Source organism: Cydia pomonella, chromosome 3 (genome assembly GCF_033807575.1).
Source record: "Cydia pomonella isolate Wapato2018A chromosome 3, ilCydPomo1, whole genome shotgun sequence".
In the NCBI taxonomy this organism is placed as follows: Eukaryota; Metazoa; Arthropoda; class Insecta; order Lepidoptera; family Tortricidae; genus Cydia; species Cydia pomonella.
In genome coordinates this window covers 29,668,904-29,694,993 of record NC_084705.1, presented here as the reverse complement: position 1 = coordinate 29,694,993, position 26,090 = coordinate 29,668,904, and the positions used below count along the sequence as shown (strand labels likewise).

General features: G+C 37.8%; 1 protein-coding gene across 2 annotated transcripts in view; it reads left to right on the top strand.

Moving 5' to 3' along the window:
* Positions 1-26,090, top strand: part of LOC133516507 (uncharacterized) — a 219,751-nt gene that overhangs the window by 114,005 nt on the left and 79,656 nt on the right. For both annotated transcript variants that reach the window (XM_061849493.1, XM_061849492.1), the window contains exons 3-7: positions 1,997-2,676; positions 9,200-9,357; positions 10,370-10,513; positions 23,555-23,744; positions 24,507-24,630. In XM_061849493.1, the coding sequence (XP_061705477.1) occupies positions 1,997-2,676; positions 9,200-9,357; positions 10,370-10,513; positions 23,555-23,744; positions 24,507-24,630 (1,296 nt within the window). The remainder of the gene's footprint in view (positions 1-1,996; positions 2,677-9,199; positions 9,358-10,369; positions 10,514-23,554; positions 23,745-24,506; positions 24,631-26,090) is intronic.

Sequence of the window (26,090 nt, the reverse complement as noted above, 5' to 3'; positions counted from 1 at the left end):
AAAAAACTCTAAATTTCATTTAGATGGTTGGCAGTCCTCAACTGTGCGTTTCTCCAGAAACTTTCTGCCTCGCACAGCTAAACTGTGAAATGAACTGTCGCCTGCGGTATTTCCGGACCGATACGACCTTCAAACCTTCAAGAAAAGAAGGAGTACGTTCTTTTCTTAAATGCCGGCAACGCACTTACAACCCCTCTGGTGTTGCAGGTGTCCATGGGCGACGGTAATCGCTTAATATCAGGTGATCCGTCTGCTCGTTTGCCTCCTGTATCATAAAAAAAGTATTACTTAATTTGATAGAAATATTGTTCTAAATTTAATAGCAGGACAACAATGGATGGAAAAAGGCAAAATAAGAGTTACATGGAAGGAGTTGAAGGAGGCCTATACTCGAGAGAGGTCCTTAATATCTGAGAGATAATTTATATATTTATTTGAACTCATATAGGTACATACAAGGTGCATTACTGATGGCAACAGAAGCAAAAAATTTTATATGACTTTTTGTGAAATTCGACAAAAAAATATATATCGTTTTTTTCTCCTTTTTTTGAACCCTCCTGTACATAAAACGTCATTTTTATTGATAAACACATAACCTAAAATTAACTAAAAAGTTTTTTTTTTATTTGCCTCTCGAATACATTTTTTTTATTTTTCAATGTCAGTCAATAGGTATGTCCAGACTAGACCTCAAAGTAGCAATACCGCAGTAAAAAATGTATTTTGTACCGACTTATGGCGAAAGAATGATTTCGAAAAACATTTAATTATCTCTTAAACTAGGTCTAATCCAGAAAATTTTATATGACATTTTAGTTTCTAAATATTACCAGGAATGCTTAGTTAAAATGTCTCGCAATGCTCTCGGGCACCTTGTATAAACGTTTCTCGATAGGAGTCACTTCTGTTAGTCTTTGTTTAGTTGTCATAATCTTTTAGTACGGTCAAATCTTTGTTGCTCCCGCGATAACGAAGTATGTATAGAATAGTATTATTCGTTGGATACTAACTATAGTATAAACTGGTTATTGTTTTAATTTTCAGTCATAAATATTTACTCTATAATTCAAATATTAACTTTGGGTTACAATATTCACTGACTAATTAGCTGAAGGTAAACTCGTCTGCAATTTATGTGAAAAGTTAATGAAGTTTGTTAATTTTTTTCTTTACCGGAATGGATGTACGAGTAATTACTCACAGCAATGTATTTTTCCACGGAAGTAAAAAAATGAAGAATTTTTTGGATACCCAACGGAACAAAGCAGGTGATTTTATTTTTTGCAATTCAGATTGACTGGAAAAGACGTGTGAAATAAATCTTCCCGATTTGACTAATCAAATAGATGGAACTTTGAGATTAACTCGACAACATAAAGACTTAAAAGAGATAGAGGGGGCGGAAGGCGGGGACGGGGGAAGTCTAGCTGTTAGAAGCAGTTCCACTCTCAATGATGCTGACCCCTGGAGCCTGGGATCTGTTTGGCAACTTCCCGCGGGCCGGACCGTAGGCGGTCGCGTTGGATGTCCGCGGGCCGGGGTTTGGAGACCCCTGCCATAAATGAATATTATAGGAAAATCTTACAGGAATTGACCTAGTCCCACAGTAAACTCAATAAGGCTTTTGTTGTGGGTGCCAGACGACGATATAATATATAAATACATACATATACTTAAACACATAAAAAACATTCATAGCCCAGCAGCACATATCAATGATGAACACACAAATAAATGCCCTCACCAAGATCCGAACCCTGGACCTCCTGCTTCGTAGGGAGGATCACAGGAGGCCATTTAAAACCTCTTTAAAACCTTTTAAAAGTAACATCCTGTATCTAAAAGACTTTGAAAAACTGTATTAGTGTTGTAAAAACTTCCAAATCTTTGTTTTATAGAGCGAAAATAAGAAAAATCTTCAAAAATTTTAAGACCAAATAATTGAGTTGTATATTTTGAGACATAAAAGTTAATTAGCTATTCTTTGTTTCAGGCGTTCCGGTAATCAACAGCCAGACAACTGTGGAATATATTGAAACTACAACACTAGATCAAACTACAGAAAATTTTGACACTACCACAGAATTTATAGAACAAACAAAAATGAAAGAAAGTACTTTAAACACATATAATGTCAGGCAATCACGAAGTCAAAGCAGTGAACGTGTAGACAATAAAGCATTAGAAAAAGAGCAGGCTGCATCACAAGAATCAGTTAACACTAAAACAGTCAATATTGATGCAATGAAACCAGAAAGCGCCTCAAAACTAGTTTTATCTCCAGAACTGAATCCAATAAACGTAAACAAGATAGCAAAAAGTGTATTAAGACAACCGACAAAACATATGGTAAAAGAATTAAATGATGAAGATTTGCAAAAGATAAAAAAGGTTATAAAGAAATCCGAACAAAAAGCGCATGTTAGATATGACGAAGCGACGGGTGAGTTGATTGATGGGCCTCATCCGTGCCAAAGAGAGTGCAAAGAAGGAGAGGAGCCGATGATATGCTACTACATGTTTCATCTAGAATGGTATCAGACCATGAGCAAGGCTTGCTTTGACTGCCCTTTCAACGAAACTGATTGTCAGAGACTCGATTGTATTCCGGCAGATGGCATGAACAGACCTCTCAACGTTATTAATCGGAAGATGCCTGGACCCGCAATTGAGGTACGTCTCAGTTCAAATACTTGCCAAGTTATAATTTAAATTTCTCACAATAATGCCTAGTATTTCAAAGACTCCAAAACATTTTTCGCTTATTTATCCACCCTCAAAAATTGTTTGTTCAGCGCAGATATTTCAAACCCGAAAAGTTGGCAAACTTTGTTTTGTTCAGTTTTATTTAGTATTTGAATGGGTATTTAATATTTTTTCATTGAGCTGACTTCCGAGTGTTCCGAGCGACGGATCAAATAAAACGTTATTGCTTTCTGGATTAATTTAAGCGGGGTGGCGATTTTTTAATTTGTCCATCTTTAGTTAATTACGCGACTTGTAGAAGAAAGCTTGTATTACGATAATGGAAAGAATTACCATAAAAGTTGTTTTATTAAGGACATAACTGTTTGCTTGGAGAATGCTTTATGGTGTGATAAGGATTTTGTGAATTAATTTTATGTTCTAATATTACTTTTCTTTACCATATTGGTGCGCACGTACAGCGGTGCGCACGGTGCGCATTTGTTCAGCCTGCGTTATAGTAAGCGGTTACTGTAGCCCATAGGCGCTTGAAATTATTTATTTTAAGTAACATTTTATCAAACAATAATAGTTACTTATATATAAAATACAATTAATACTAGTGATTCTGTGACCTCCTGAACATAATTTAAAACTGAATAAATGTTAAATATATATATATATATGATCATCGAACCTGCTAACAAAATTTTGCGAAAATCGGCTGAGAATTGCGACCTGTAGAGGCCCGGGCATACAAACGGCCCGATTCGAAGAATGACATACGATAACGACCTAAGTTCTGGTTTCGATAAGTTCTCATTTAAATATCGTTTGTATGTCATATAATTGACAGAATCAGCTCGATTCGGGCAACCAATGTCACTTTGACGTTAGACATATCGTAGATAGATCTTATTGGGATCACAGCGAAATCGAAATAAACGTCAATTTTGACATGTCGTTTAGTTATCGATCTTTTAAAGATCTTTCCAAGATCTTAAACGTGTCTTAATCATTCTTCGAATCAGGCCGAAAAGCGTTTTTGTCGAAGCTGAAATGGAAACCTATTCCTAACGCTCTGTCAATCAAATGTAGTGCACCCCTTAGGGTCCGCTGTTAACGTGTTTTTGACATATTTTTATTAGCCTACCTTAGTGTCTCGCTGCTGGGTTAAGGCCGCCTCTCGTTTTATAGACTCGACCATTTCGGATAAAACGCGTCCAAGTCGTCCCGCCATCTTTGGTGTTCCATGAGAGTCACTCAGTAACCATTTTGACCCACCTTTCCGTGTCTATGCGGGAGACATGTCCAGCCCAGTCCTAATTAAGCTTAGCTGACGGCTTCGATGCAGTCTGGCGCAAGAAAACTGCCTCGCTGCTTGACAGGGTGCGCAGGAGTGGCAACAGCATTTTGAGCATGATAGACAATAAGTTTGATTGCCCTCTTTATGCAAAATGAGCCAGAGGATCAAAATCACTTTTATTAATTTATTATTAGCGTTAGTAAACTAACATGTAGATTAAGTTCATGCGACATAGAACTAGCCCCCAGCGCGACAATAAAATGCACAGGTTGTCAGGACAAATTGCACTTTTCGTGCGGTGGGCTAACGGAACCCGAATTCAAAAAAATGTTGCCCATGAACATGAAGAAGTGGAAGTGCCCCAGCTGTAAACAATGCAAAAAAACAACGACACCAGCAGTGCTTTCACCTAAACCACCAGTTACATTGAATGAGCAATCTGAGGACACCTACAACCACAACCACCCATCTATAGTGAGTATCGACACCGGGACATTGCTGCAAAATATGAACGAGCAGTTCCAGAAATTGTCACACAACATAACTGAGCTCAGAACCAGCGTCAACACAAGATTGGACGCATTGTCAGATTCAATTGAAGAATGGTCGAAGAAATATCAAGATTTGGAAAAAAGTGTCGCGACGGTTCGGACGGAAGTAGCTCTAGTTAAGGAAGAAAACCAATATCTCCGCAATCAAATCAATCTGCTTCAAAAAAACTGGGACGACCAGGAACAAAAATCACGTCAGTGTAATTTAGAAATACAAAATTTACCAGAAAAATCGTCAGAAAATCTGATACATATAGCTTTGACCCTGGGCAAAGTGTTAAATGTTCCGGTTACTACCGAAAATATAAAAACTGTGCATCGCGTACCCCACCATGGACAAACAGACCGACCGAAGAATATTATCGTGGAACTATGCTCGCGCCGGCTTCGAGACGACGTGATAGCGGCGGCCCGGGCCCGGCGCGGCGTCACCGCCGGCCAGCTGATGCAGGCCTCGCGTGGCTCCGGCCCGTCGTCCCGGCCGGACGACCATGCGTCAGCGCAACCTGTTTTTATAAACGAACATCTTACTTTGAAGAATAAAATCCTGTACTCGAACACGCGCAAAGTAGCGAAAGACAAACAATATAAATGGACCTGGATTAAAAATGGTGCCATTCTGGTCAGAAAAGCCGATAACACGAAAGTTAAACGTATCCGCTGTGACGCCGACCTGGACAACCTATGAGGATTCTGTAAACATTCTACTGGGTTACGCATTTTGTTTTTATTTAAGATTGTCTCGCTTACAACAGTTACTTGGCATTCTATGTTGTCTCGGTACAATATATTATTTTTTAAGAACAATAGTAAGTATATTTATATAATGGCTAGGATTTGTTTACTAATCTATACTGCGTGCAATGTACTTACACTAATAACATTCACCAATCATGTGCAGTCTCAATTCTATAATAACAACATAATCCTGATTTATTTTCATATTGATTTACTGTGTAATCATATCTATAATGTAATGCTAACAGCTAAGACGCAAATAAATACAATAAATCCTTTTATCGACACCACAATAGCAACTAGCAACGTTATCTTTACACTAATTTCAAACTCGACCATGCATATTATATTTATTGTGTACAAAGGTTGCATATTAAGTCAACGTATTGTTTTTATTGTAAGCCAACTACAACGAGTTGTTTTTTCCTGTGTTAATTGTGAAGGGGCCTAATAATAATTTTACATTATATTATCAAAACTGTGGTGGTTTAAAGTCTAAAATCTCTGATTTGCGTCTAAATATACTGCAGTGTGATTACGATATTATAATTTTAACTGAAACATGGTTGCGGCCGGGGATACACAGCGCGGAAATATTTTGCAATAATAATTATAATGTATTTCGGCGCGATAGGGACTTGGTCGGAACGGCGAAGAAGGACGGCGGTGGTGTTCTTATAGCGGTAAAATCATCCCTACGGGTATCACGTGTCCCAAGTTGGGAGTCTAAAAATATTGAAGATATTTTTATTACTATAATTAGTCAAAAATTTAAATTAATAATCAATTGCGTCTATATTGCCCCCAAAACGTCTTATGATGTCTATAAAGATTACTGTGATAAAATTTCAAGAATTAACGATAGCTACAGTGGTTTTGATATTTGTATTGTGGGTGATTTTAATATACCTACTATTGATTGGGTGGAGCGGCCGGGCTCACAGGAACTAGTGCCATCGAATGGTGTTTTGTGTCACATAGGGGGGCTCGTTCTAGGATCTAGCGGCATATTGGGTCTTAAACAGTTTAACAGGTTCCGCAATACGAATGATAGGATTTTAGATTTATTATTTTGTAGCCAGGAGGGCGTTACTACTGAGCCCGATGTTGAACTCTCTAATATAGATAGGCATCACCCACCTATAGTATTTACCATGAACCTTAGTTGTCCTCGACCCCTTTCCGTCAACTGTATCCGAAAATACAATTACGAAAAGGTAGATTACTCCGCTATATCATGTGAATTGAATAAGGTAAATTGGGAAGCTGAATTAAATAACTTACAACCGGACCAGGCGGTAGGGCGATTCTACAATTTACTGTTTGATGTTATTGACAAATTAATCCCACTTAAACACATAAAAAACTCTAAATATCCAAAATGGTTCTCCACGGCACTTATTAGCACTTTAAATAGGAAAATAAGAGTTTGGCGCAAATGGAAGATCTATCAATCGCTCGCCGATTATCAAGAATACTCACTTCTTCGCACTCGCTGTAAAATATTAATGGTAGAATGTTTTAATACCTTTACTGCTAACACGGAAAATTCTTTAAAACGTAATATCAAGGCATTTTGGTCCTATGTGTCATCTCAAAAAAAAAAGCTTGTCTAGCTATCCCGAAACTATGTTTCATGATAATGAATTTGCATCAACACCTAAACAAATTGTAGATCTATTCTCTAAGTTCTTTTTTTCTGTATTTGAGCCTAAGGGCAACATAAACTATGACGTTCTGACCAATCTACCACAGCGAGAGGGAGCACCTAACTTATCAAATTTATATATTAAGCAATCATATATTTTTAAGAAACTCTTAAAAGTCGACACAAATAAGGGAATCGGTCCTGATAAAATCAGCCCTATACTTATTAAAAACTCTGCCAAGGCGCTTACTAATCCGTTATACATCATATTTAATAAATGCCTAAGTTTAGGCATCTTTCCAGAGCAGTGGAAAACTTCTTATGTCACACCAATTCATAAAAATGGGTCACGTGCTGATATTACTAATTATCGACCTATATCAGTGCAATCTTGCATCCCTAAAGTATTCGAGAGCTTAATACATGACCTTTTGTATCCCTCGCTTGTTAATGCTATAATCCCTGAGCAGCATGGTTTCATGAAAGGTAAATCTACAATCACTAATCTTACACTTTACACGAACTACCTACTAGAATCTATGGATAAAAGAGCACAGGTTGACGTGATATTCACTGATTTCAGAAAAGCTTTTGACAAGGTGGACCATTTATTGCTTCTGGAAAAACTGGCTTACAATGGCATCCGGGGAAACCTCCTACGTTGGTTCGTGTCGTACCTTTCTAACAGATCCCAAGTCATTACCGTGAATGGGTTTAGGTCTGACTCCACAACTGTACCTTCTGGGGTAATTCAAGGGTCCATTTTGGGTCCTTTGTTGTACATAATTTTTATAAATGATATAAAGGAGTGTTTCAATAACTGTAGTATTCTAATGTTTGCAGACGACTTAAAAATATTTAAATCAGTAAAATCTCATAATGACATTTACTCAATTCAAGATGACATCAACAACTTTACTTCGTACTGCCATAAAAATAAACTTCAACTAGCGGGTGATAAATGTTTGCACATGTGTTTTACGAAAAATAAAAAAAGAGTAATTGACTCTGAATACAGGATTGGTATCGCACCCATCACAAAGGTGTCATCTGTACGAGACTTAGGAATATTATTTGACAATAAACTTGATTTTAACAGTCATATAGAACGAATTATCTCTAAAGCATACCAAATGTTAGGATTTGTTTTAAGAACAGCAAAAGTGTTTAAAAAGTCATCCACGTACATTCTATTATTCAAAGCTCTTGTTAGACCTCATTTGGAATATGCCTCAATTGTTTGGAACCCTTTTTATTCCAAGTATTCGAAAGCAATTGAAATGGTCCAAAAAAAGTTTTTGCGGGCTACACATAGACGCCTAACTGGCAAACGTATGTCCTACTGTAAATTATTGAAACATTATAAGTTACCCTCCCTGGAGTCAAGGCGCACGTGTTCTGATATGTTGGTTCTCCACAACATTTGCCGTGATAAGTACGACTGCCCGGAGCTGCTTGACAACATACGCTTTAGGGTCCCCTCACGCAGCACTGCCCGTTCTAAAGCCTTGTTCGCCGTCCCGACTTGCTCAACTAACGCTGGGATACGCGCACCTTTGCGCCGTCTTTGCAATTCATACAATAAAATGTTCACGGCCGCAGACATTTTCAATACAAGTAGAGTAAGTTTCAAAAAACAAATCCTTGAAATACTAGGTGAGACAACTTAGTGTCTTCGTACAATTTGTATCATTGCCATCTAGTCGCTAGAGCGCGTTAAGTTTAGCATAGTTTACTGTAGCATTACCTTACCTATATTATATATAGTTCTTAGTGAGAGCGTTTTTAGGAGGTAGGTGCACGTCTATTGCAATGTATAACTTATCACTTATACTATTATTGTACTTGCTTCTGTTGTTTCTCCAATAAAATAAAATAAAAAAATAAAAAAAAGTTCAAAACTAACAATATGTGGACCATTATGTTGTCTGTAATAAATAAATTGATTGATTCGCGGTCTTGACATCTACAACTCGATTTCTGGAGCATAAGCTCGTGCTTAACAGATGATGCATTATTAAAAGGGATGTACCAACTAGTCGCCGACTACTCGGGAAAGCCGATTATCCGGCCACAATTGCAGTCGGCAAAATTAGCCGATAGAAATTAACCATTACAGGAAAAACTGACCAGCAATGGTTGCACCTCACTTTATTTGCATCGCCTTCAGCATCGTCAAAAATGTCCACACTCGCGATATCCTTTTCGACATTATTCTTATAAATCCATAGTCGATACGTCACTAATTATTAATATTTTCCGTTGCAGGTGTGCCAACATGACAGAGTAATAGTAGATGTGGAGAACGATCTGATGACGGAGGGCACAACGGTACATTGGCACGGTCAGCATCAACGCGGGACACCTTACATGGACGGAACTCCTTATGTCACTCAATGTCCTATCATACCTGATACTACCTTCAGGTAAGCATGCCGTGTAGACTGACTGGGGCACCTTACATGGACGGAACCCCTTACGTCACCCAATGTCCTAATCATACCTGATAATACCTTCATGTAAGCATGCCGTATAGACTGACGGAGGGTAAAAAGGTAGATAGACACAGGCATCAACACGGTACGCCTTACATGGATGGAACTCCTCACGTTTCCCAATGTCCTATCATCCCTTATACTACCTTCAGGTAAGCATGCCGTGTAGACTGACTGGCACGCCTTACATAGACGGAACTCCTTACGTCATCCCATGTCCTATAATACCTGATACTACTTTCTGGTAAGCATGCAGGGTCGACTGATGAACGGCACAACGGTACATTGGCTCGGTCAGAACCAACGCGGCACACCTTACATGGACGGAACTCCTTACTACCTTCAGGTAAGCATGTCGTATAGACTGACGAAGGGCTATATTAGCATGGACGGCATCAGTGTGGCACGCCCTACCTTCAGGTAAGCATGCATTGTAGACTGAAGAATAAATACTTAAATATTATAGGACATTATTAAACTAATTGACTAAGTCCCACAGTAAGCTCAAAAAGTCTTGTATTGAGGCTACTTAGCCAACGATATATAATAATGTATAAATATTTATAAATACTTAGAAAACACCCATGACTCAGGAAAAAATATCCGTGCTCTTCACACGAATAAATGACCTTACCAGGATTTGAACCCGGGACCATCAGCTTCATAGGCAACTTTACAACACGCAGGTTTGTCCACATTTTTATACTACGTCGGTGGCAAACAAGCATACGGCCCGCCTAATGGTAAGCAGTCTCCGTAGCATATGGACGCCTACAACTCCAGAGGAGTTACATGCGCGTTGCCGACCCTAACACTGCGCACCCTCGTTGAGCTCCTCCTTGTTGATAGAATACTGTTCTTATCTGTACGCGGGGGCAACCCCGTACTAGCTTTTGCTCATGACAACTATACATTTTACTGATTTCTCCCATCATCTCCCCAGGTACCAGTTCAACGCGTCACACGATGGCACCCACTTCTGGCACTCCCATTCCGGCATGCAGCGAGCGGATGGCGCCGCAGGCGCCTTCATCATCAGGCGCCCGAAGTCCCAGGATCCGCATGGCGCCCTATATGATTATGATAGGTAAGTGTTATAAAGGCTTTCATTTATGGAATTCATACTCGGGCATATAGAGAGCCGATGGCGAGGCAAGTGTAGTGTAATACATACATAGAATAGAGAAATAAGAAACTTATTCCATACATGGAGAAAATCCCGTTTTTAGAAGTACTAAGCAAGCTTTGGGAAAACATATTTCAAATAAGATTAAGAATAAAGAAGAAGTAAGAAGAAGTATAGAACTTATTAGTAATACGTTTTACTCTACCTCCCGTAATAATAATTAGTAGATTAGCCACGTATAGAGTGAGCACTACTAAGCTCACTTAATTTTATCTATGGTTTATACATAGTTGAATAGTTTATATTATGTATTATTTATTACCATACCTCTGGGCATTCCATACCTACATAGTTTATACATACGTACCATATTACATTTTATAGAATAGGATGCTACTAGTAAAATTATAATCTTTCCCTTAGGTAAAACGTTGCAATGCAAACTGCGATCCATCAAATTTTGCTATACGAATTGCGTTAGGAGTCTGGATTGCGATAATCTGTCCCTCCTATTCTCTAGGGGTTCAATATCATCCTCTAGGGGTTCAATGTATTAATACTAGTACAAATTACCTCCAATGAAACTGAAATCTTAATCAAATGAAACAGAGTTGCTTTTCTTTTGTTTTGTTCAATTTTAAAACAAAACAAATTCAACTCTATTTTCTAATACCACTGATTCAAATTCGATTGCAAATTTTCCTTGTATAGCGGGCTACTAGAGGCTATTACATATAAGCCGTAACAGCTATTGGAAAATCAGTTTGAAATTGAATTTTGTTGCGCGGTAATACGGTAAACAATTAAATGAGGTTTAATAATGTTACGCTAAACAATTTAATGGCCTTTCGGCTCGATTTTTATTTTGTTGTATATTTTTTTCGTACAACATAAGCGCAATTTTACAGTATGGGGAGTCCGGGAGACTTGACCAGGTTGGTGGACTTGAACTATTATGTAAAGAAAAGTGTCAAATTAAAAAATATATATTTTTTAGTATGAATGTGTAATGTTCAGATACCTAGATATCGTTAGTTATTTGGAGTGCTGATAAAATAAACATTTTGATTATGGCACTTTTTTTAATAAAATGGTTCAAGTCTTACATCTGCTCAAGTCTCCCGGACTCCTCTATGTCCTAAAATAACATCCTCTGGCTTACGAAAACGTATGGTATTTTCGAAAACGTATGGTATTTTTCGAAAACGTATGGTATTTTTTGATAACAAATGATATTTTTCAAAAACGTACGGTATTTTTTGAAAACGTATGGTATTTTTTTGAAAACTTATGGTATTTTTCGAAAACATATGGTATTTTTCGTAAGTCAACCGAAAATTACACTATTTTTTATGAACAAGTTCTAATTTCGTATTTATCGCGCCCAGAATTAGGAGCTTTTCCAACCAGCCAAATTGTATCCAAATGTAACGAATTAATAATCAAATTTAACTGTCGTTGAGATATATTTATGGTTTCACTCACGTGTTTATTGGTTACTCGCGCGACATGTTTCCGAGAGCCTCGGTTTCCAATTTCAAGTACCAACAGTGTATGACGCATGAGCGAATAGCGCTTACGATGGGCGCGGTCCGCGTAAAAAACACTTGAGTGAAACCGTAAAATTATCTTAATAAAAAAAAACAATAACAAAACAAAAAAAAAAGACAGAAAAACTAACCAACGAGGAGGTCTTAAATAGAGTTCGAGAAAAGCGGTGCCTATTGAGAACCATCGAAAGTAGAAGAGGAAACATGTTGGGACACCAGTTACGACACGACGAATTCATCAAGACCATCATAGAAGGGAAAGTAGAAGGAAGGAGAAATAGAGGAAAGCCAAGAAGGGCATACATGGATCAAGTGAAGGAGAAAGTGAACGTCGTATCGTATCAGGCCGTCAAGGAAGAGGCCAAAGAAAGGCATGCCTGGAGATTGCTTCACCGACAAGAGCGCAGCTCTTAAATTTACGATGATGAACAAAACAAAAATAGGCTTTTATTTTTACGGCTATTATTCGTTTTTGGTGAATGTGTATTGTTTGTAACATTGTTATAACAGGTACATCTTAATGTGTATGCTTTTTATTAAACATCATTGGCAAAAAAGAGAACATGACATTACATATTACTTTGATGTGTTGCTGTCAAAAGGATAAATTGTTTTTTTACCGGACTTTATACTAAACGACCTCTAAACTGTACATATGTTTTTACGTACCTACAATAGTAGTTTTTTTTATCAATATTAAAACTAAAAACATAATAACATGAGGAATGTATTCAAATTTTCGGTATTCGTACTCAAATAGCGAAGAAAAATTTACAAGAAAAAATAAAAGACGTGCGAAAAGGGCATGCTTTTTAGTGTTCCGTACCAAAAACCAACATAAGTGCATCGCGCAAATTAGTTAGACATTTTGCCAATAGATGGCGCTGTATACAATTATACTTAGCATAGGTACTTCTGATCAAAATTGTTTCGCCTTTATAGTTACACAAGATAATTCAAAGTTGCCCACGGTGCGCGAGTAAAACGAACTCGCACTTGACCGGTTTTTTTTAATCACCGACCAGTGCGCGTTTTGGGTGCACCATGTACGCTTGCCGTGTTAGAATACATTAGTAGTATGAAAATATGAATTCTAAATTGAAAATGACGCTAGACTCAATGGTGTATACATCGGCGGCCGATCGTAAGATCAGACAAATAGTAATGTTACTAAAAGTATTTTTTTGATGATAGTCACTTAAAACCAATTGGTAGGACAGGTAGGACAGTAGGTTGGTTAGATTGCTTGAATTGCTTCAGATCAGACGCCTATAGGCTAAACTGTCCAGAAACAGGGAACGAGACAAAGATTATCACGTTTCACGATAAGCCCGGGAATTTCACGATCTGCCTGATCTTACGATCGGCCGCCAACATATACATTAATTCCGTTATAAACTGAAATAGATATCATATACTAAAAAAGTGATTACTTGAGTCCTCCAGTGTAGTAGGACGCCGGATTCGAACCGGTGTCTTACGCGTGATACGTTCTGGAACAGTAGGCTAACCCCCCCGTCGATCAAAATATTTAACTAGTGGTTCTTTGAGCTGTAGACCTCGCGCACAAACTAGTCACAATGAACTCACAATGGCATTAAACACCATAGATGCTATTGGTGTTTAAGCATTTTATGCCAATTTCTGCACTTTGAAAACTTCCCAAAAACTGGATCGCAAAAAAAAAAAAACATACAATCTAGTCACAAAATTTCACAAGAATCGGTTAAGAATTGCGACCTGTAGAGGAGAACATACGGATGTACGAAAGAAAAATGCCCGTTGACACTGGAACCTTCACGAACGCTTCGGTCAATAAAATAATTTGATATTTTCTCTAAGTTGAATAAATACCATGTTGTGTCGCTTAATCTCAAACTCAGATACATCCATTCGACTCTCTTAGGATATATCTACCCTATTACCTTTTCTTAATACCAAAATCGCATAATCTGACAGATGGATTTATCTGACTTTGAAGTTAAGCGACTTGTTTATTGACAGATTTTCGTGAAGATTTGACGTAAAGCTGCTTCAATCTTACGAGTAGCAACGACCGCTAAAGCTAGATTGAGTGGCTTAGGTTCTAAGAACTAAGAGTTCTTAAGTGCCTGTCATAAATTTCGATAAATTCTGCTTAGGTTAAATCTTTCTTGCAAGAAATATTTGGAAAAACGAACTATGTTTTTAATTGTTATTTTTAGTTAGATTTAACAAATAAAAAGTTTAACCAAAATAAAATTGCACGTTTTCAAAACTTGAATCTGAAAATTTGCATACATAAAAGGAACTAATATTCGTGCTCATCACACAAATAAATGCTCTAACCAGGATTCGAACCCAGGACCATAGGCTTCATAGGCAGGGTTACCCACTAGGCCAGACAGGTCGTCCATACAATTGTAGTCCCGATTTTTCTCCCCGAATTACATTATAGGAAATGTTTTAACATAATTTATTGTGTATTTAACCATAGCCCCCCCCCCCCCCCCCTATTTTCCTACTTTTTGATTTTCTTTGATAGGAATAAGAGTTAAGAGCGAAAACCAAATTCCATACACAATTTTAAAAGTTCCTACTTACAATAATTAAAAAAAACTAAAGAAAACAAATGATAGCTCATAGCTGTGGCTAGTATAGGTACACCTAATTGCGTAAAATATTAAAATGGGGATGACGTATTTATAAAGAAGCGAATTTCCTCCAACGGACGCTTCGGCTGTGGAATGAGCTTTCTCCCGAGGTTTTCCCGAGGGGCTACAGTATGGGGGAGTGTACAGGTTTTTAAAGGGTCGGCAACGCGCATGTAATATCTCTGGCGCTGCAGGCGTCCATAGGCTACAGTGACTGCTTACCATTAGGCGGGCCGTATGCTTGTTTGCCACCGACGTGGCACTTCAAAAAAAAGCGATCACGTGACGTCGTCTGTCATATTTATGTAGGTAAGTCTAGTTCTGTGCTGGCCAAATAGGCAAAGTATTTACTTACCTAATATTTAGAGACCATAATTTTATATCCGATCCCAGGCATCGTCAGGTGGACACAAACTCACAATCAGCTACAGGCTTCGTCACAATACAATACAGCGGTCAAATCTGCAACAGGCTTCGTCAACTTACTCTAAAAATATACATTAAAAAAACCCTACAAATAAAAAACAGCCTCTAACTCGCCGCCAGCAGGCAGCCCAGCAGGCTGGCCACATTTCCCCGATGAATGGCGATGCTAATTATTTGGGCAAAATACTGACCGGCCCTTTGGTCACCCGTGGCATCCACCAAACGTGACGCCAAATCCTTATAGAAAAAGCGGACATATGTACTTTTTTGCGAAAAACGTGCCTATTAAAAAAAATACTATTCGATTTAGAAGAAGGCCATACATAAGTTTACGAAAAAGGCATTAAGAAAAATATCGATATTTGATGACTTTTTGACTGGACTTAATAGAGAAAACGGGCGGCTACAAAACTCGGCTATTTGCCATTTCATACTCTATAAAAATAGGAAAATAATATCCTGAAGGTTACAAGAATTTGGGTCCCATACAATCGACATTTTTTTTCTGTTTTCAATATGCCTTCTTTTGGAAAATGTTATACCACATTCATTGTTCTCCGTATAATTTTCTATCAAATAGTATTTTTAGGGTCCCGTGGCCAAATGGCAAAAAACGGAACCCTTATGGATTCGTCATGTATGTCACAGCCACTTTTTCCGAAACTATAAGAACTATTCCGTTGAAACTTGGTAAGTAGATGTATTCTGTGAACCGTGTTAAGATTTTTACACAAATATAGAAAAAAAAACAATCAATTTTGGGGGTTCCCCATACTTAGAACTTAAACTCAAAAGTTTTTTTTCATCAAACCCATACGTGTGGGTAGTTTGCATACGAGAGACACTTCCAAAGTGGTAAAATGTACCCCCCCCCATAACTTCTAAAATAAGAGAACGATAAAACTAAAAGAAATATATGACGTACATTACCATGCAAACTTCCACCGAAAATTGGTTTGAACGAGATCTAGTAAGTAGTTTTTTTAATACGTCATATGGTACGGAACCCTTCATGGGCGAGTCCGACTCGCACTTGTTTTAAATTTTTTTTTAATATGTTTTGCGCAAAAAAGCTGAAATGTCGGCTTTTCCTTCAATTCGCCCATATAGTGTGCCGGGCGCTAAACCCCATGGCCTTAACTTTACGACCCCAAAAGGCTCAAATATGTAGCCACTGCCGAGCGTACTGTATTTGCCTACAACCTTTGTATCTACCTAATGACATCAAAAATCTACCTACAAGTATATACATATAATGTAGATGTAGGTCTACGCTCGGCAAGGTGACCGAGCCAAAGTTTTGAACATCAAGGGTACTCGTACATTTTTGATGCTTAGACTTTTTTGATCCAAATGATGATTGAGGGCACTTTGTTTTAGTCTCAGATTACACGTAAGTGTTTGGAAGTTTAACTAGAAATATACAGGTTGAGTACAAATAAGATACAAATTAAAGTCCACAGCAAGCTCGGCTATCCATACAAAACGTAGTTACGTTCTCATTTTAAAACGACTAGCTAGATTGGTCTGAAACTTTGTACTTACAATAGGATAAGATATACTTCTTCTTCTTCTTCTTCTTCACTGGTTCACTGACCCAAACAGGATCTTGGCCTCTGATACAAGAGAGCGCTCTCTGCCCTATCCTGCGCCACTTCACGCCAGTTGGGTATTCCGAGGGCGAACAGGTCTTTTAGGATAAGATATATAGTCAATAAGAAAATGAAAATTAGGGTAAAACTATAACTTTAGATCAATCATATTATATCTTTTTATATATATTTTTTACATTACTTGACATTGTTTCAAAATTAACTGTAAGCTTTCTAATAAATAATATTGGAAGTAAAAAAATTACATGAAAATCGGCTTTTTTACTAACTTGCGGAAATTCTTATAAAAACGTAAAACCCTACGACAAAAAATACAATTGTGTACTATAATTGTAATTTAGTATATTGCCTATTATTTCCAATCAAAGCTTTACATCTAAACCCATGTCAGCCAGAAAAAAAAAAAACTTTTCTGTAAGACGATCTTCGTCGCAGAGTGTACAAGTGTTCCATCATTCGGACTTTGTTGTTGATTTTTGCCCGACTACTTGGTTTGTCATGGGCGGCACTATCATTTAGAGCCTCAAGGAAGTATGTCAAGTAATGCAGAAAAATTATATAAAAAGATCCAATATCATTGATCTAAAGTTATAGTTTTCCCCTAATTTACATTTTCGTATGTACTGCTATTATGTTGCACAGAACTGTATATATGCCTGTAATTAGTTTATGTAGCTTCAAATACATCATGTTTTTAAGAAAAACACACGTATTTTACTTTTCACGTATTCGAAATGAAAGTTAGAGTAATAGGGTGAAAGAGCGCTGGTGGCCTAGCAGTAAGAGCGTGCCACTTGCAATCCGGAGGTCGCGGATTCAAACCAATGAGTTTTTCGGACCTTATTGTACGAAATATCATTTGATATTTACCAGTCGCTTTATGGTGAAGGAAACATCGTGAGTAAACCGGACTAATCTCAATAAGGCCTAGTTTTACCCTCTGGGTTGGAAGGTCAGATGGCAGTCATTTTCGTAAAAACAGTGTCTACGCCAATTCTAGGGATTAGTTGCCAAGCGAACCCCGGGCTCCCATGAGCCGTGGCAAAATTCCGGGACAACGCGAGGAAGATGATAAAATGAAAATTAGAGTGATTAACTCGGATGAAAAGCATCATTTTCATCCCTTGGTTAACAATCTACTACATATTATGTGTGTACCTGAATAAAGTTTCATCTATTTTAACTTCTAAAAAGTATCAGGATGTATGGTACACTACTGCGGGGTGAGCACTGTCGTATTTTTTATCACTTATCACCATGCCTGTCACGTTCTAACAAGTATGTAAGTGCGAAAGTGACAGGCATAGCGCTGCATAGCTTACCGCTGGTAAGCCTTTCGATATTTCGCTTACTGTTGCTATAGCATGCATTGCTTTTGATGTAGATATTTGTTATTTTCAAAATTACCCCGTTTTTAGGGTGCCGTAACCAAATGGCAAAAAACGGAACCCTTATGGATTCGTCATGTCCGTCTGTCTGTCCGATTATGTCACAGCCACTTTTTTCCGAAACTATAAAAACTATACTGTTCAAACTTGGTAAGTAGATGTATTCTATGAACCGCATTAAGATTTTCACACAAAAATAGAAAAAAAAGAACAATAAATTTTGGGGGTTCCCCATACTTAGAACTGAAACTCAAAAATTTTTTTTTCATCAAACCCATACGTGCGGGTTATCTATGGATAGGTCTTCAAAAAGGATATTGAGGTTTCTAATATATTTTTTTTCTAAACTGAATAGTTTGCGCGAGAGACACATCCAAAGTGGTAAAATGTGTGCCCCCCTCCCCCTGTAACTTCTAAAATAACAGAATGATATAACTAAAAAAAAATATATGATATACATTACCATGCAAACTTCCACCAAAAATTGGTTTGAACGAGATCTAGTAAATAGTTTTTTTTAATACGTCATAAATGGTACGGAACCCTTCATGGGCGAGTCCGACTCGCACATGGCCGCTTTTTTTACTTACCCCAAAACACCTTGTAATAAATAATACAAACAAGCAAGACCGATAGTTAACATCATATATCGTTTGTAAAAGTTGTGCCTACAAAATAATTCTATACGAAACTAAAAGGTAATTTCATCAATACAAAACTAGACCTAAAGTTAGATTTGTTTTGAAAAGTATTTTTCTTTTACGAAACGTTTCGAAGGCATTTTTATTATTTATTGAAAAAGTTTCTACTTCTATAAACAACATTTCTTCTGATTAGGTACTTAAAATAGTTTTGTCATATGAAAAGGAAACGTGAAGTTAGGAAATTAGAAAGAAATAAAAAATATCGCGCTCAATGATCTTATAACTCCGGATAGGTTATAGGCGTTCCAAAATTAAAGCGCTTACCTTGTACAAATACAACAAGTTGCCTTTATTCGCGCCTAGGAAAGCGATTTACGCACACACTTACGAGCTCCCATATCATGAGAGAAGGAGACAAGCTTATGATCAGAAACGAGTGTAACAATAGTTATATAATATCATTGGCGCATCTCGCGAAATTTGCGATGGATGATATGGCCAATATCACTCGCAATTTTATACTAAGATTATCTCGTACCTATTGCTATACATATTTTCATGATTGTGATGTATTGAACCAACTTAAAAAAAAAGTAATAGACTTTGCTACACAAACTTTCGTGTGATATTTTTCATTGTATTTTCCTTGATTCCTTGATTAGATTTATATTTAAAATAGGTTTTTTTATACTACGTCGATGGCAAACAAGCATGCGGCCCGCCTGGTGGTAAGCGGTTACCATATGGCCTATGGACGCCTGCAACTCCAGAGGAGTTACATGCGCGTTGCCGACACGCCTAACACCCCGTACCCTGGTTGAACTCTGGCAACCTTTCCGGCAGGAACACAAACTATGAGTAGGGTCTAGTGTTATTTGGCTGCGGTTTTCTATAAGGTGGAGGTACTTCCCCAGTTGGGCTCTGCTCTAGGTCTGGATTGATATGTATGACACACACAGTGCCCATATCTCTCTTAAATTAATTTAAAACTATAATTTCGCGTTAACTTCTCGTAAACGTCAAACACATTATAAATTAATGTTCATGTCTATGTTATAGTGTGTGATATATTTCAATGTATCAAGTGTATCAAGGAAATCTCGCAAAATATGAGTAATAATAGTTCACTAACTAGTTGAGTTCTCAAAGGAGACTGTCTTCACAGAGATGCGTGTCTCAGGAGGATTCTCGACAACGGTGTCATAGACATTTATCTAGATAGACCACTGATGGTTCGCAAAATATGAATAGTTCACTATTTAAAATGTTGAGTTCTGAAAGGAGACTGTCTTCACAGAGGTGCGTATCTTAGGAGCATTCTCGAAAATGGTGCCGTAGACATTTATCTAGGTAGACCACTGAGAGAAACTCGCAGAAATATGTGTAATAATAGTCCCTAACAAGTTGAGTTCTCAAAGGAGACTGTCTTCACAAAGATGCGAGTCCCAGGTGGATTCTTGACAGTGGTGTCATAAACATTTATCTAAGTAATAATATACTACTATGATACTAGCTATTATGTATTCTGTAGCATTAGTTTATAAGACTGTTAGCTTAACATGCTTGATGCATTTAATATAAATTCCATTTTGACACTTGGAGAGACTTAACATCTCTGACATTAGGGACCGTTAACATCTCCAAATTTAATGTATTATTATTACACATGTCTGTTATACTGTAGTAATTATTTATATAAAGATTATTATAAGGTAATGTTTACCCAGATATTTACTGTTGTATTTATAAATGTTGCTATCTATTTTTCATGTTACTAGTCACTATATGATGTTACTGTGAATGTTTTATTAACTTGTAGAATAGCCCATGATGCCGACTTGCAGAATACATGTTTGAATTAAGCAGACCACTGAGAGAATAGATATTAGAGAACATTATAGCTCTCTCGTCGAATGATGGTCCCTATCTTTCTTAACACTTGACTGTGTTCGTATAATAAATCGCGGCACATGCGTCATCTATTCACATATGTGTCTGTGAGTTTACTTGTCATGCTTCCTGCTGAAACTTGTATTGTTTGTGAACTATGAACTACTTCCTAACTTGAGTCTCAACACTTGATTGTGTTCTATGTCAAGTATGTCATAATAAAGGGGAACATTTCTCTTGTTCGAACATAGTCTGAACTAAAAATAATGACTTCATGTGCTAATAGAGCCTTATAGATCGTTTCATTCACGAAGACGCGTCAATTGGCTCATATTATTATTAAAGGTTAGATTCGACAAAACTGCGCGTCATTACGAATGATCTATCACATTGGCGATATGCGGGAGAGTTGAGTTGAGAGCGAGGCGAGCGAGCGAGATATTGACGCGAGCGCGTAACGATCTCGCCGCTAGCGCGCAAAAATATTTCCACGAATTTTTTTTTTTTTAATTTCTAGTATGCAGTGAATTCGTTGCGCGTTCGCTATAAGAATTTGCGCAAGCACTTGTGTGTTGAAGTGTGTCATTTGTTGTTGTCAATTTTCTATTTCCTAAAAACTAGCAACGGACCCCAGGCTCCCATTAGCTGTGGCAAAAAGCCGTAACGCGAGGAAGATGATGATAAGTTTTCGAAAAACCAATATGAATTATTTATTGAGATAACACCTATCATCGTATCCTTCGTGTTTCAAAAATACCATAAGCACCAAATATGAGTTGAACTTATATTTAATGCGCGTTCCTATTCGGGTCACGAAACCTGGTAAAACCTCGAAACTTCAGCAATAAAGCGAGTTTGTATCGCGATTCTATTCATTTAAGATATTCAATTAAGCACGATTTGGATAAACAGGGAATAACATGATAATCATATTAATGTAAAAGTTTATTGTACGGTAATGTATTGTAGAAATAACATGACTGGTCTTGCGGTCTACGGTGATGGTAATGCGAATCGACTATTTCTTAGAAAGCCATACCACAAAGTAAATAGCGACGGCGCGCGCCGGAGCAGAGAGTTCGCTCAGTACAAAGTGCCATTTTCGCCGCACGCACACAAAGATGACATTTATGCACACAGACGTTACATTTACAGGCGTTCTCGGGCACTCTCGGACAGAGCTTAGTCGGGCTGTGCGCGCGTTGCTCACTTGACGTCCCCGCCGCTACGTAGGTACCTTCTGTCATGTACGTCAAAATGCAGTCTCTAAGGAATGTAAACATGATAAGATGTATGTCTAATCAAATCGATGTATGTATGTCTGTAAACTTATCCCACTCCTTTTTAAAATTCGAAATTAATACAGAAGCAACCCTAGTGAGCCGGGCAAGTTTAGGTATGTATTTTCAACAACGGCGGGAACGGACCTTCTGTTTATTTTTTATTTTGTGGCCATACGATGCTTAAAAATAAAGGAAAATTTAACAAATTCACTGTCACCTGCAACGCGACTCCGGAATTCCAGCCACTCTAGCAACTGAGCTACTGAGACTTATTCGTTGACAGGGATTATTCCTACCAAAATTATCTTTATATATACCTTATCTATTTTTGTGTCACTGCCACTGGAAGTTATCGCTACAAATTTTGATTAATTAAGCTTACCTATTATGAGTTTGTTACTATTAGATTGTAATTCGTTTTGATATTTACTCGTGAACTTGGGCTATTTACACTCCCGGCCAAAAGTATGAAAAAAACCGGGCAAGCGCGAGTCGGACTCGCGCACGAAGGGTTCCGTACCATTATTTATAAAAACGGCAAAAAAATTGTTTTTGTTGTATGGGAGCTCCCCTTAAATATTTATTTTATTCTGTTTTTAGTATTTGTTATTATAGCGGCAACAGAAATACTATCACGGTTCATGAGATACAGCCTGGTGACAGACGGACGGACGGACGGACGGACAGCGAAGTCTCAGTAATAGGGTCCCGTTTGACCCTTTGGGTACGGAACCCTAACAAGCTTGTATTACAATAGAAAAGGATGCATTTTTAAGCGATTGAATTTATAGCACTCGTTGACAATTAGAAAACAAAATGGAAAAAAGAATAATAGAACATTTTAAAAGTTAATAACTCAAAATCGACGATAGTTAGTCGCCAGTTAAACATTTTGTACTTAAAGTAAAAAAATGCTATAATTATGTAACTTTTAAATTTTATTAAAATCTTTTAACAGTATTTTAGGATGTTTTGATATTGAGCGTGTAGTTTCAATGTTTTGGGGTTGCCTGATGTAAGTTTTAGTTTGTAAATAATCAATAAAAATAGAAACATGTGATATTAAAGAGAACAACCTTGTTTCCATACTTTTGGCCTTGGGTGTATTTCTTAGGAAGATTTAAAACGGGTGGGGAGTACCGTCAACCAGTGTTGGATATTTAAAATATTCAATTAAAGAGTAAAGTAAAAGTCATAAAAATCTTATTAACAATGAGGGCTAGATGTAAGATGGAAATTGCTCGACATGTTTAGCTCCATAATTAGGAGTTTCAACAAAGGAGAAATCTGTGTCGAAACTGTCGAACCAATGCATGCTTCTGTTAAAGGTCCTTGTTATGAAGCGGAATGTGTCGAGCAATTTTCGACTGAAAAACGCGAGTGACTCGTATTATATAACATGCCAAAATTAAAAAAAATATCTGCAAGTAGGCCTCAAGGGCTGGGGCATCTGGGGATGTAAAAGGTCCCCAATGTCAGAGTACTAATACTAATAAAATTTGGAGGTGTAAAGTCTCTCCAAGTGTCAACATGAGTTTAAGTTTGTAATTAAAAATGTTATTTTTTAAATTTCAGATCGGAGCACGTAATGATAGTAACGGACTGGATCCATGAGCTGTCCGTGGGCATGTTCACGGACCACCACCACTCTAAAGGGGACAATAAGCCCCCCACCCTTCTCATCAATGGCGTGGGGCGGTTTAAGGTGTTCAACGAGACCCTTAAGCCGTTCTATATGAAGACGGCGAGGTTTAATGTGGAACAGGTGAGAAAAACAAGTTGTTTTAAAAATCATCCTTAACGCAGCTGAGTTTTATCTCGGTCTTCGGCCTCGCACTGAAGCGCGCCATACTCCAGGCCTCGAGTCCTACACAGATCTCGCCCTTCGGCCTTTACAAAAAAATAATATTGATGAGTAATTAAACTTAGTTTTCGATGGCAAATAATATGCACCGTGGGTTGGTAAAACCCGACAGATTTTAAACATGTGTTCTTGACCGCATTTAGAATCTAAAATGTTCTACAAAGTTTTCTGAAATCGGTCTTATTTTAGAGATAATGACAATTCTTGTAATAACTTAGTGAACAAATTTATTGGATGCGACCCTGCCACTATGTGACTTGGTTTAGACATACCTACTGTCAGACATTAAAGTTCTGAAGGAAACTCGCAATTTCTATTTGTAAATAATAAAATAAACTTACTAGTTGTAATGTTTTTTTTTCCGCCGAGATGTAAATAGAAATATCGTGGTTATGCAGAAAACTAAAAAAAAAAAACTATTATTTTTGGCGGATTTGACTAAAGCTCATATAATATTTTTTGCTCCTGATCACCTCAGGAATGCGTGGTTATAATCTGTCGGGTCTTACACTGGTAAGAAACGCCACGCTCATTTATATGTCGTGTGCAAGTATTTTCTCCCGGCTAGGGCAGAGACAAAAAATAAATCCCTACATATTTTTCCCTTCCATATCCCGAAAAGGAAAAATCACTCCAAACTCAATAACTTCTTTTTGTTCTCAGGGCTACAAGTACCGTTTTCGCGTGATAAACGCGGAGTTCCTGAACTGCCCCATCGAGATGTCGGTCGACGGACACAATATCACGGTCATCGCTTCCGATGGCTACGACCTGGAACCTATCACTGGTGAGTTTTAATATTATTTGAGTATTTCAGGTGTGTTGGTGAATGCTGCTTGCGAAAGGCGCGTTAACTGCTTGCGTGCAGTGTAATACGTACCTAGATAATTTTCGAGAAATAGTAGGAAAATATCATCATATTATTTACTATATCAAAACAAAATAGATATTGTTTGAGTTCTTTAATTAACCTTTTAAACGCCAAGAAAGCCTAAAGTTGTCGTTACTAGTCGTGCCCACAGCGCCAAGTACACCTATAAGTGTAAGGCCTGAGTGGACGCTCGAGTTGGGCGTGCAGCGGGGCGGGGCGTGCGGCGTGCATGTTAAACAAATGAAACTCATACTGGTGTCCTGAGTCGACGCTGCTCAAAGCGAATGCCGAGCGGGCAAGTTTGCGGGCAATGCGGCGTCGAGCGGGGCGTCGCGGAGAGGTTCAAACTTGTTTGTGATTTGCAGCGGCGATAAGAGCGTGCAGTCATGTCAAGCAAACAAATAATTATTGAAATAAACCAACAATTTGGCTATCATCTCACACTTTATACAAAAATAGATTGTATAAATAAATTGAAGGTAAATTAACCCTTTACCGCATATGCAACTATATATGGCAGTTATAATATTCAACTCTATTAACAGTTATTAAAGTTCAAATTTAAACAAAATATTTTTTATGAAATGTGTTAAGAGTAAGTATTTATTTTCACTTTTAATCCATTGCATGTTAAGGTTTCGTATAAAGTGGGAAATTCTCCAAACCGTCTTCTTTGCTTCACTACGATCTTGTTTTGTAGAAAAACAACACATTTTGAGCCATAAATGCTCTTCTAAAAAGAAATCGAGAATGTCGTCCGACGTCGATGCCATGGTGAATGCGACCGATTCACACGAGCGGTGAGCGTGCGCTGAGGCCACTCGCTGGACGCTCTATCTCCCGCTCGCCCGCCCCGCGGCACGCACCGCCGAACGCTCCGCTCCGAGCGTCCACTCAGGCCTTACACTAAGTGTTATGGCGGACGCTGTCAAAGTAACTTTCACACTTTCAAATAAGGTTACATTAGTTCCCTTGCGCCCAGGAGCTTGGCGTTTGAGTGATGTTTGTTTTAATGACATAAAGCGTTCAAGGGCTTAATTGTGTCCTATTTCAGAATTCTCCGAGATACCTTTTTGTAACTAATTGTTAAAGACCGTGATGCGTTGCGTTCTTAGTAAAACTGTTCTTATATCTTGGATATCTTATGTTATTTCACATTTACTCCGTTTTATTTTTAATATAACGAAGCATTTTACTCGTATATGTCATCAACAATAAAATGCTCAGACAAAGCAGCTAATTTGGTTTTACGAGGACAAAAACTTTTTACGGACAGCGCGTTCACTGGTCCGTATTAACGCTTGGTCTGTATTAGCTGGTTCCTAGTATACTTATCATGGTTTGAAACAGTTTATGAATACTTATGCAGCAATGCT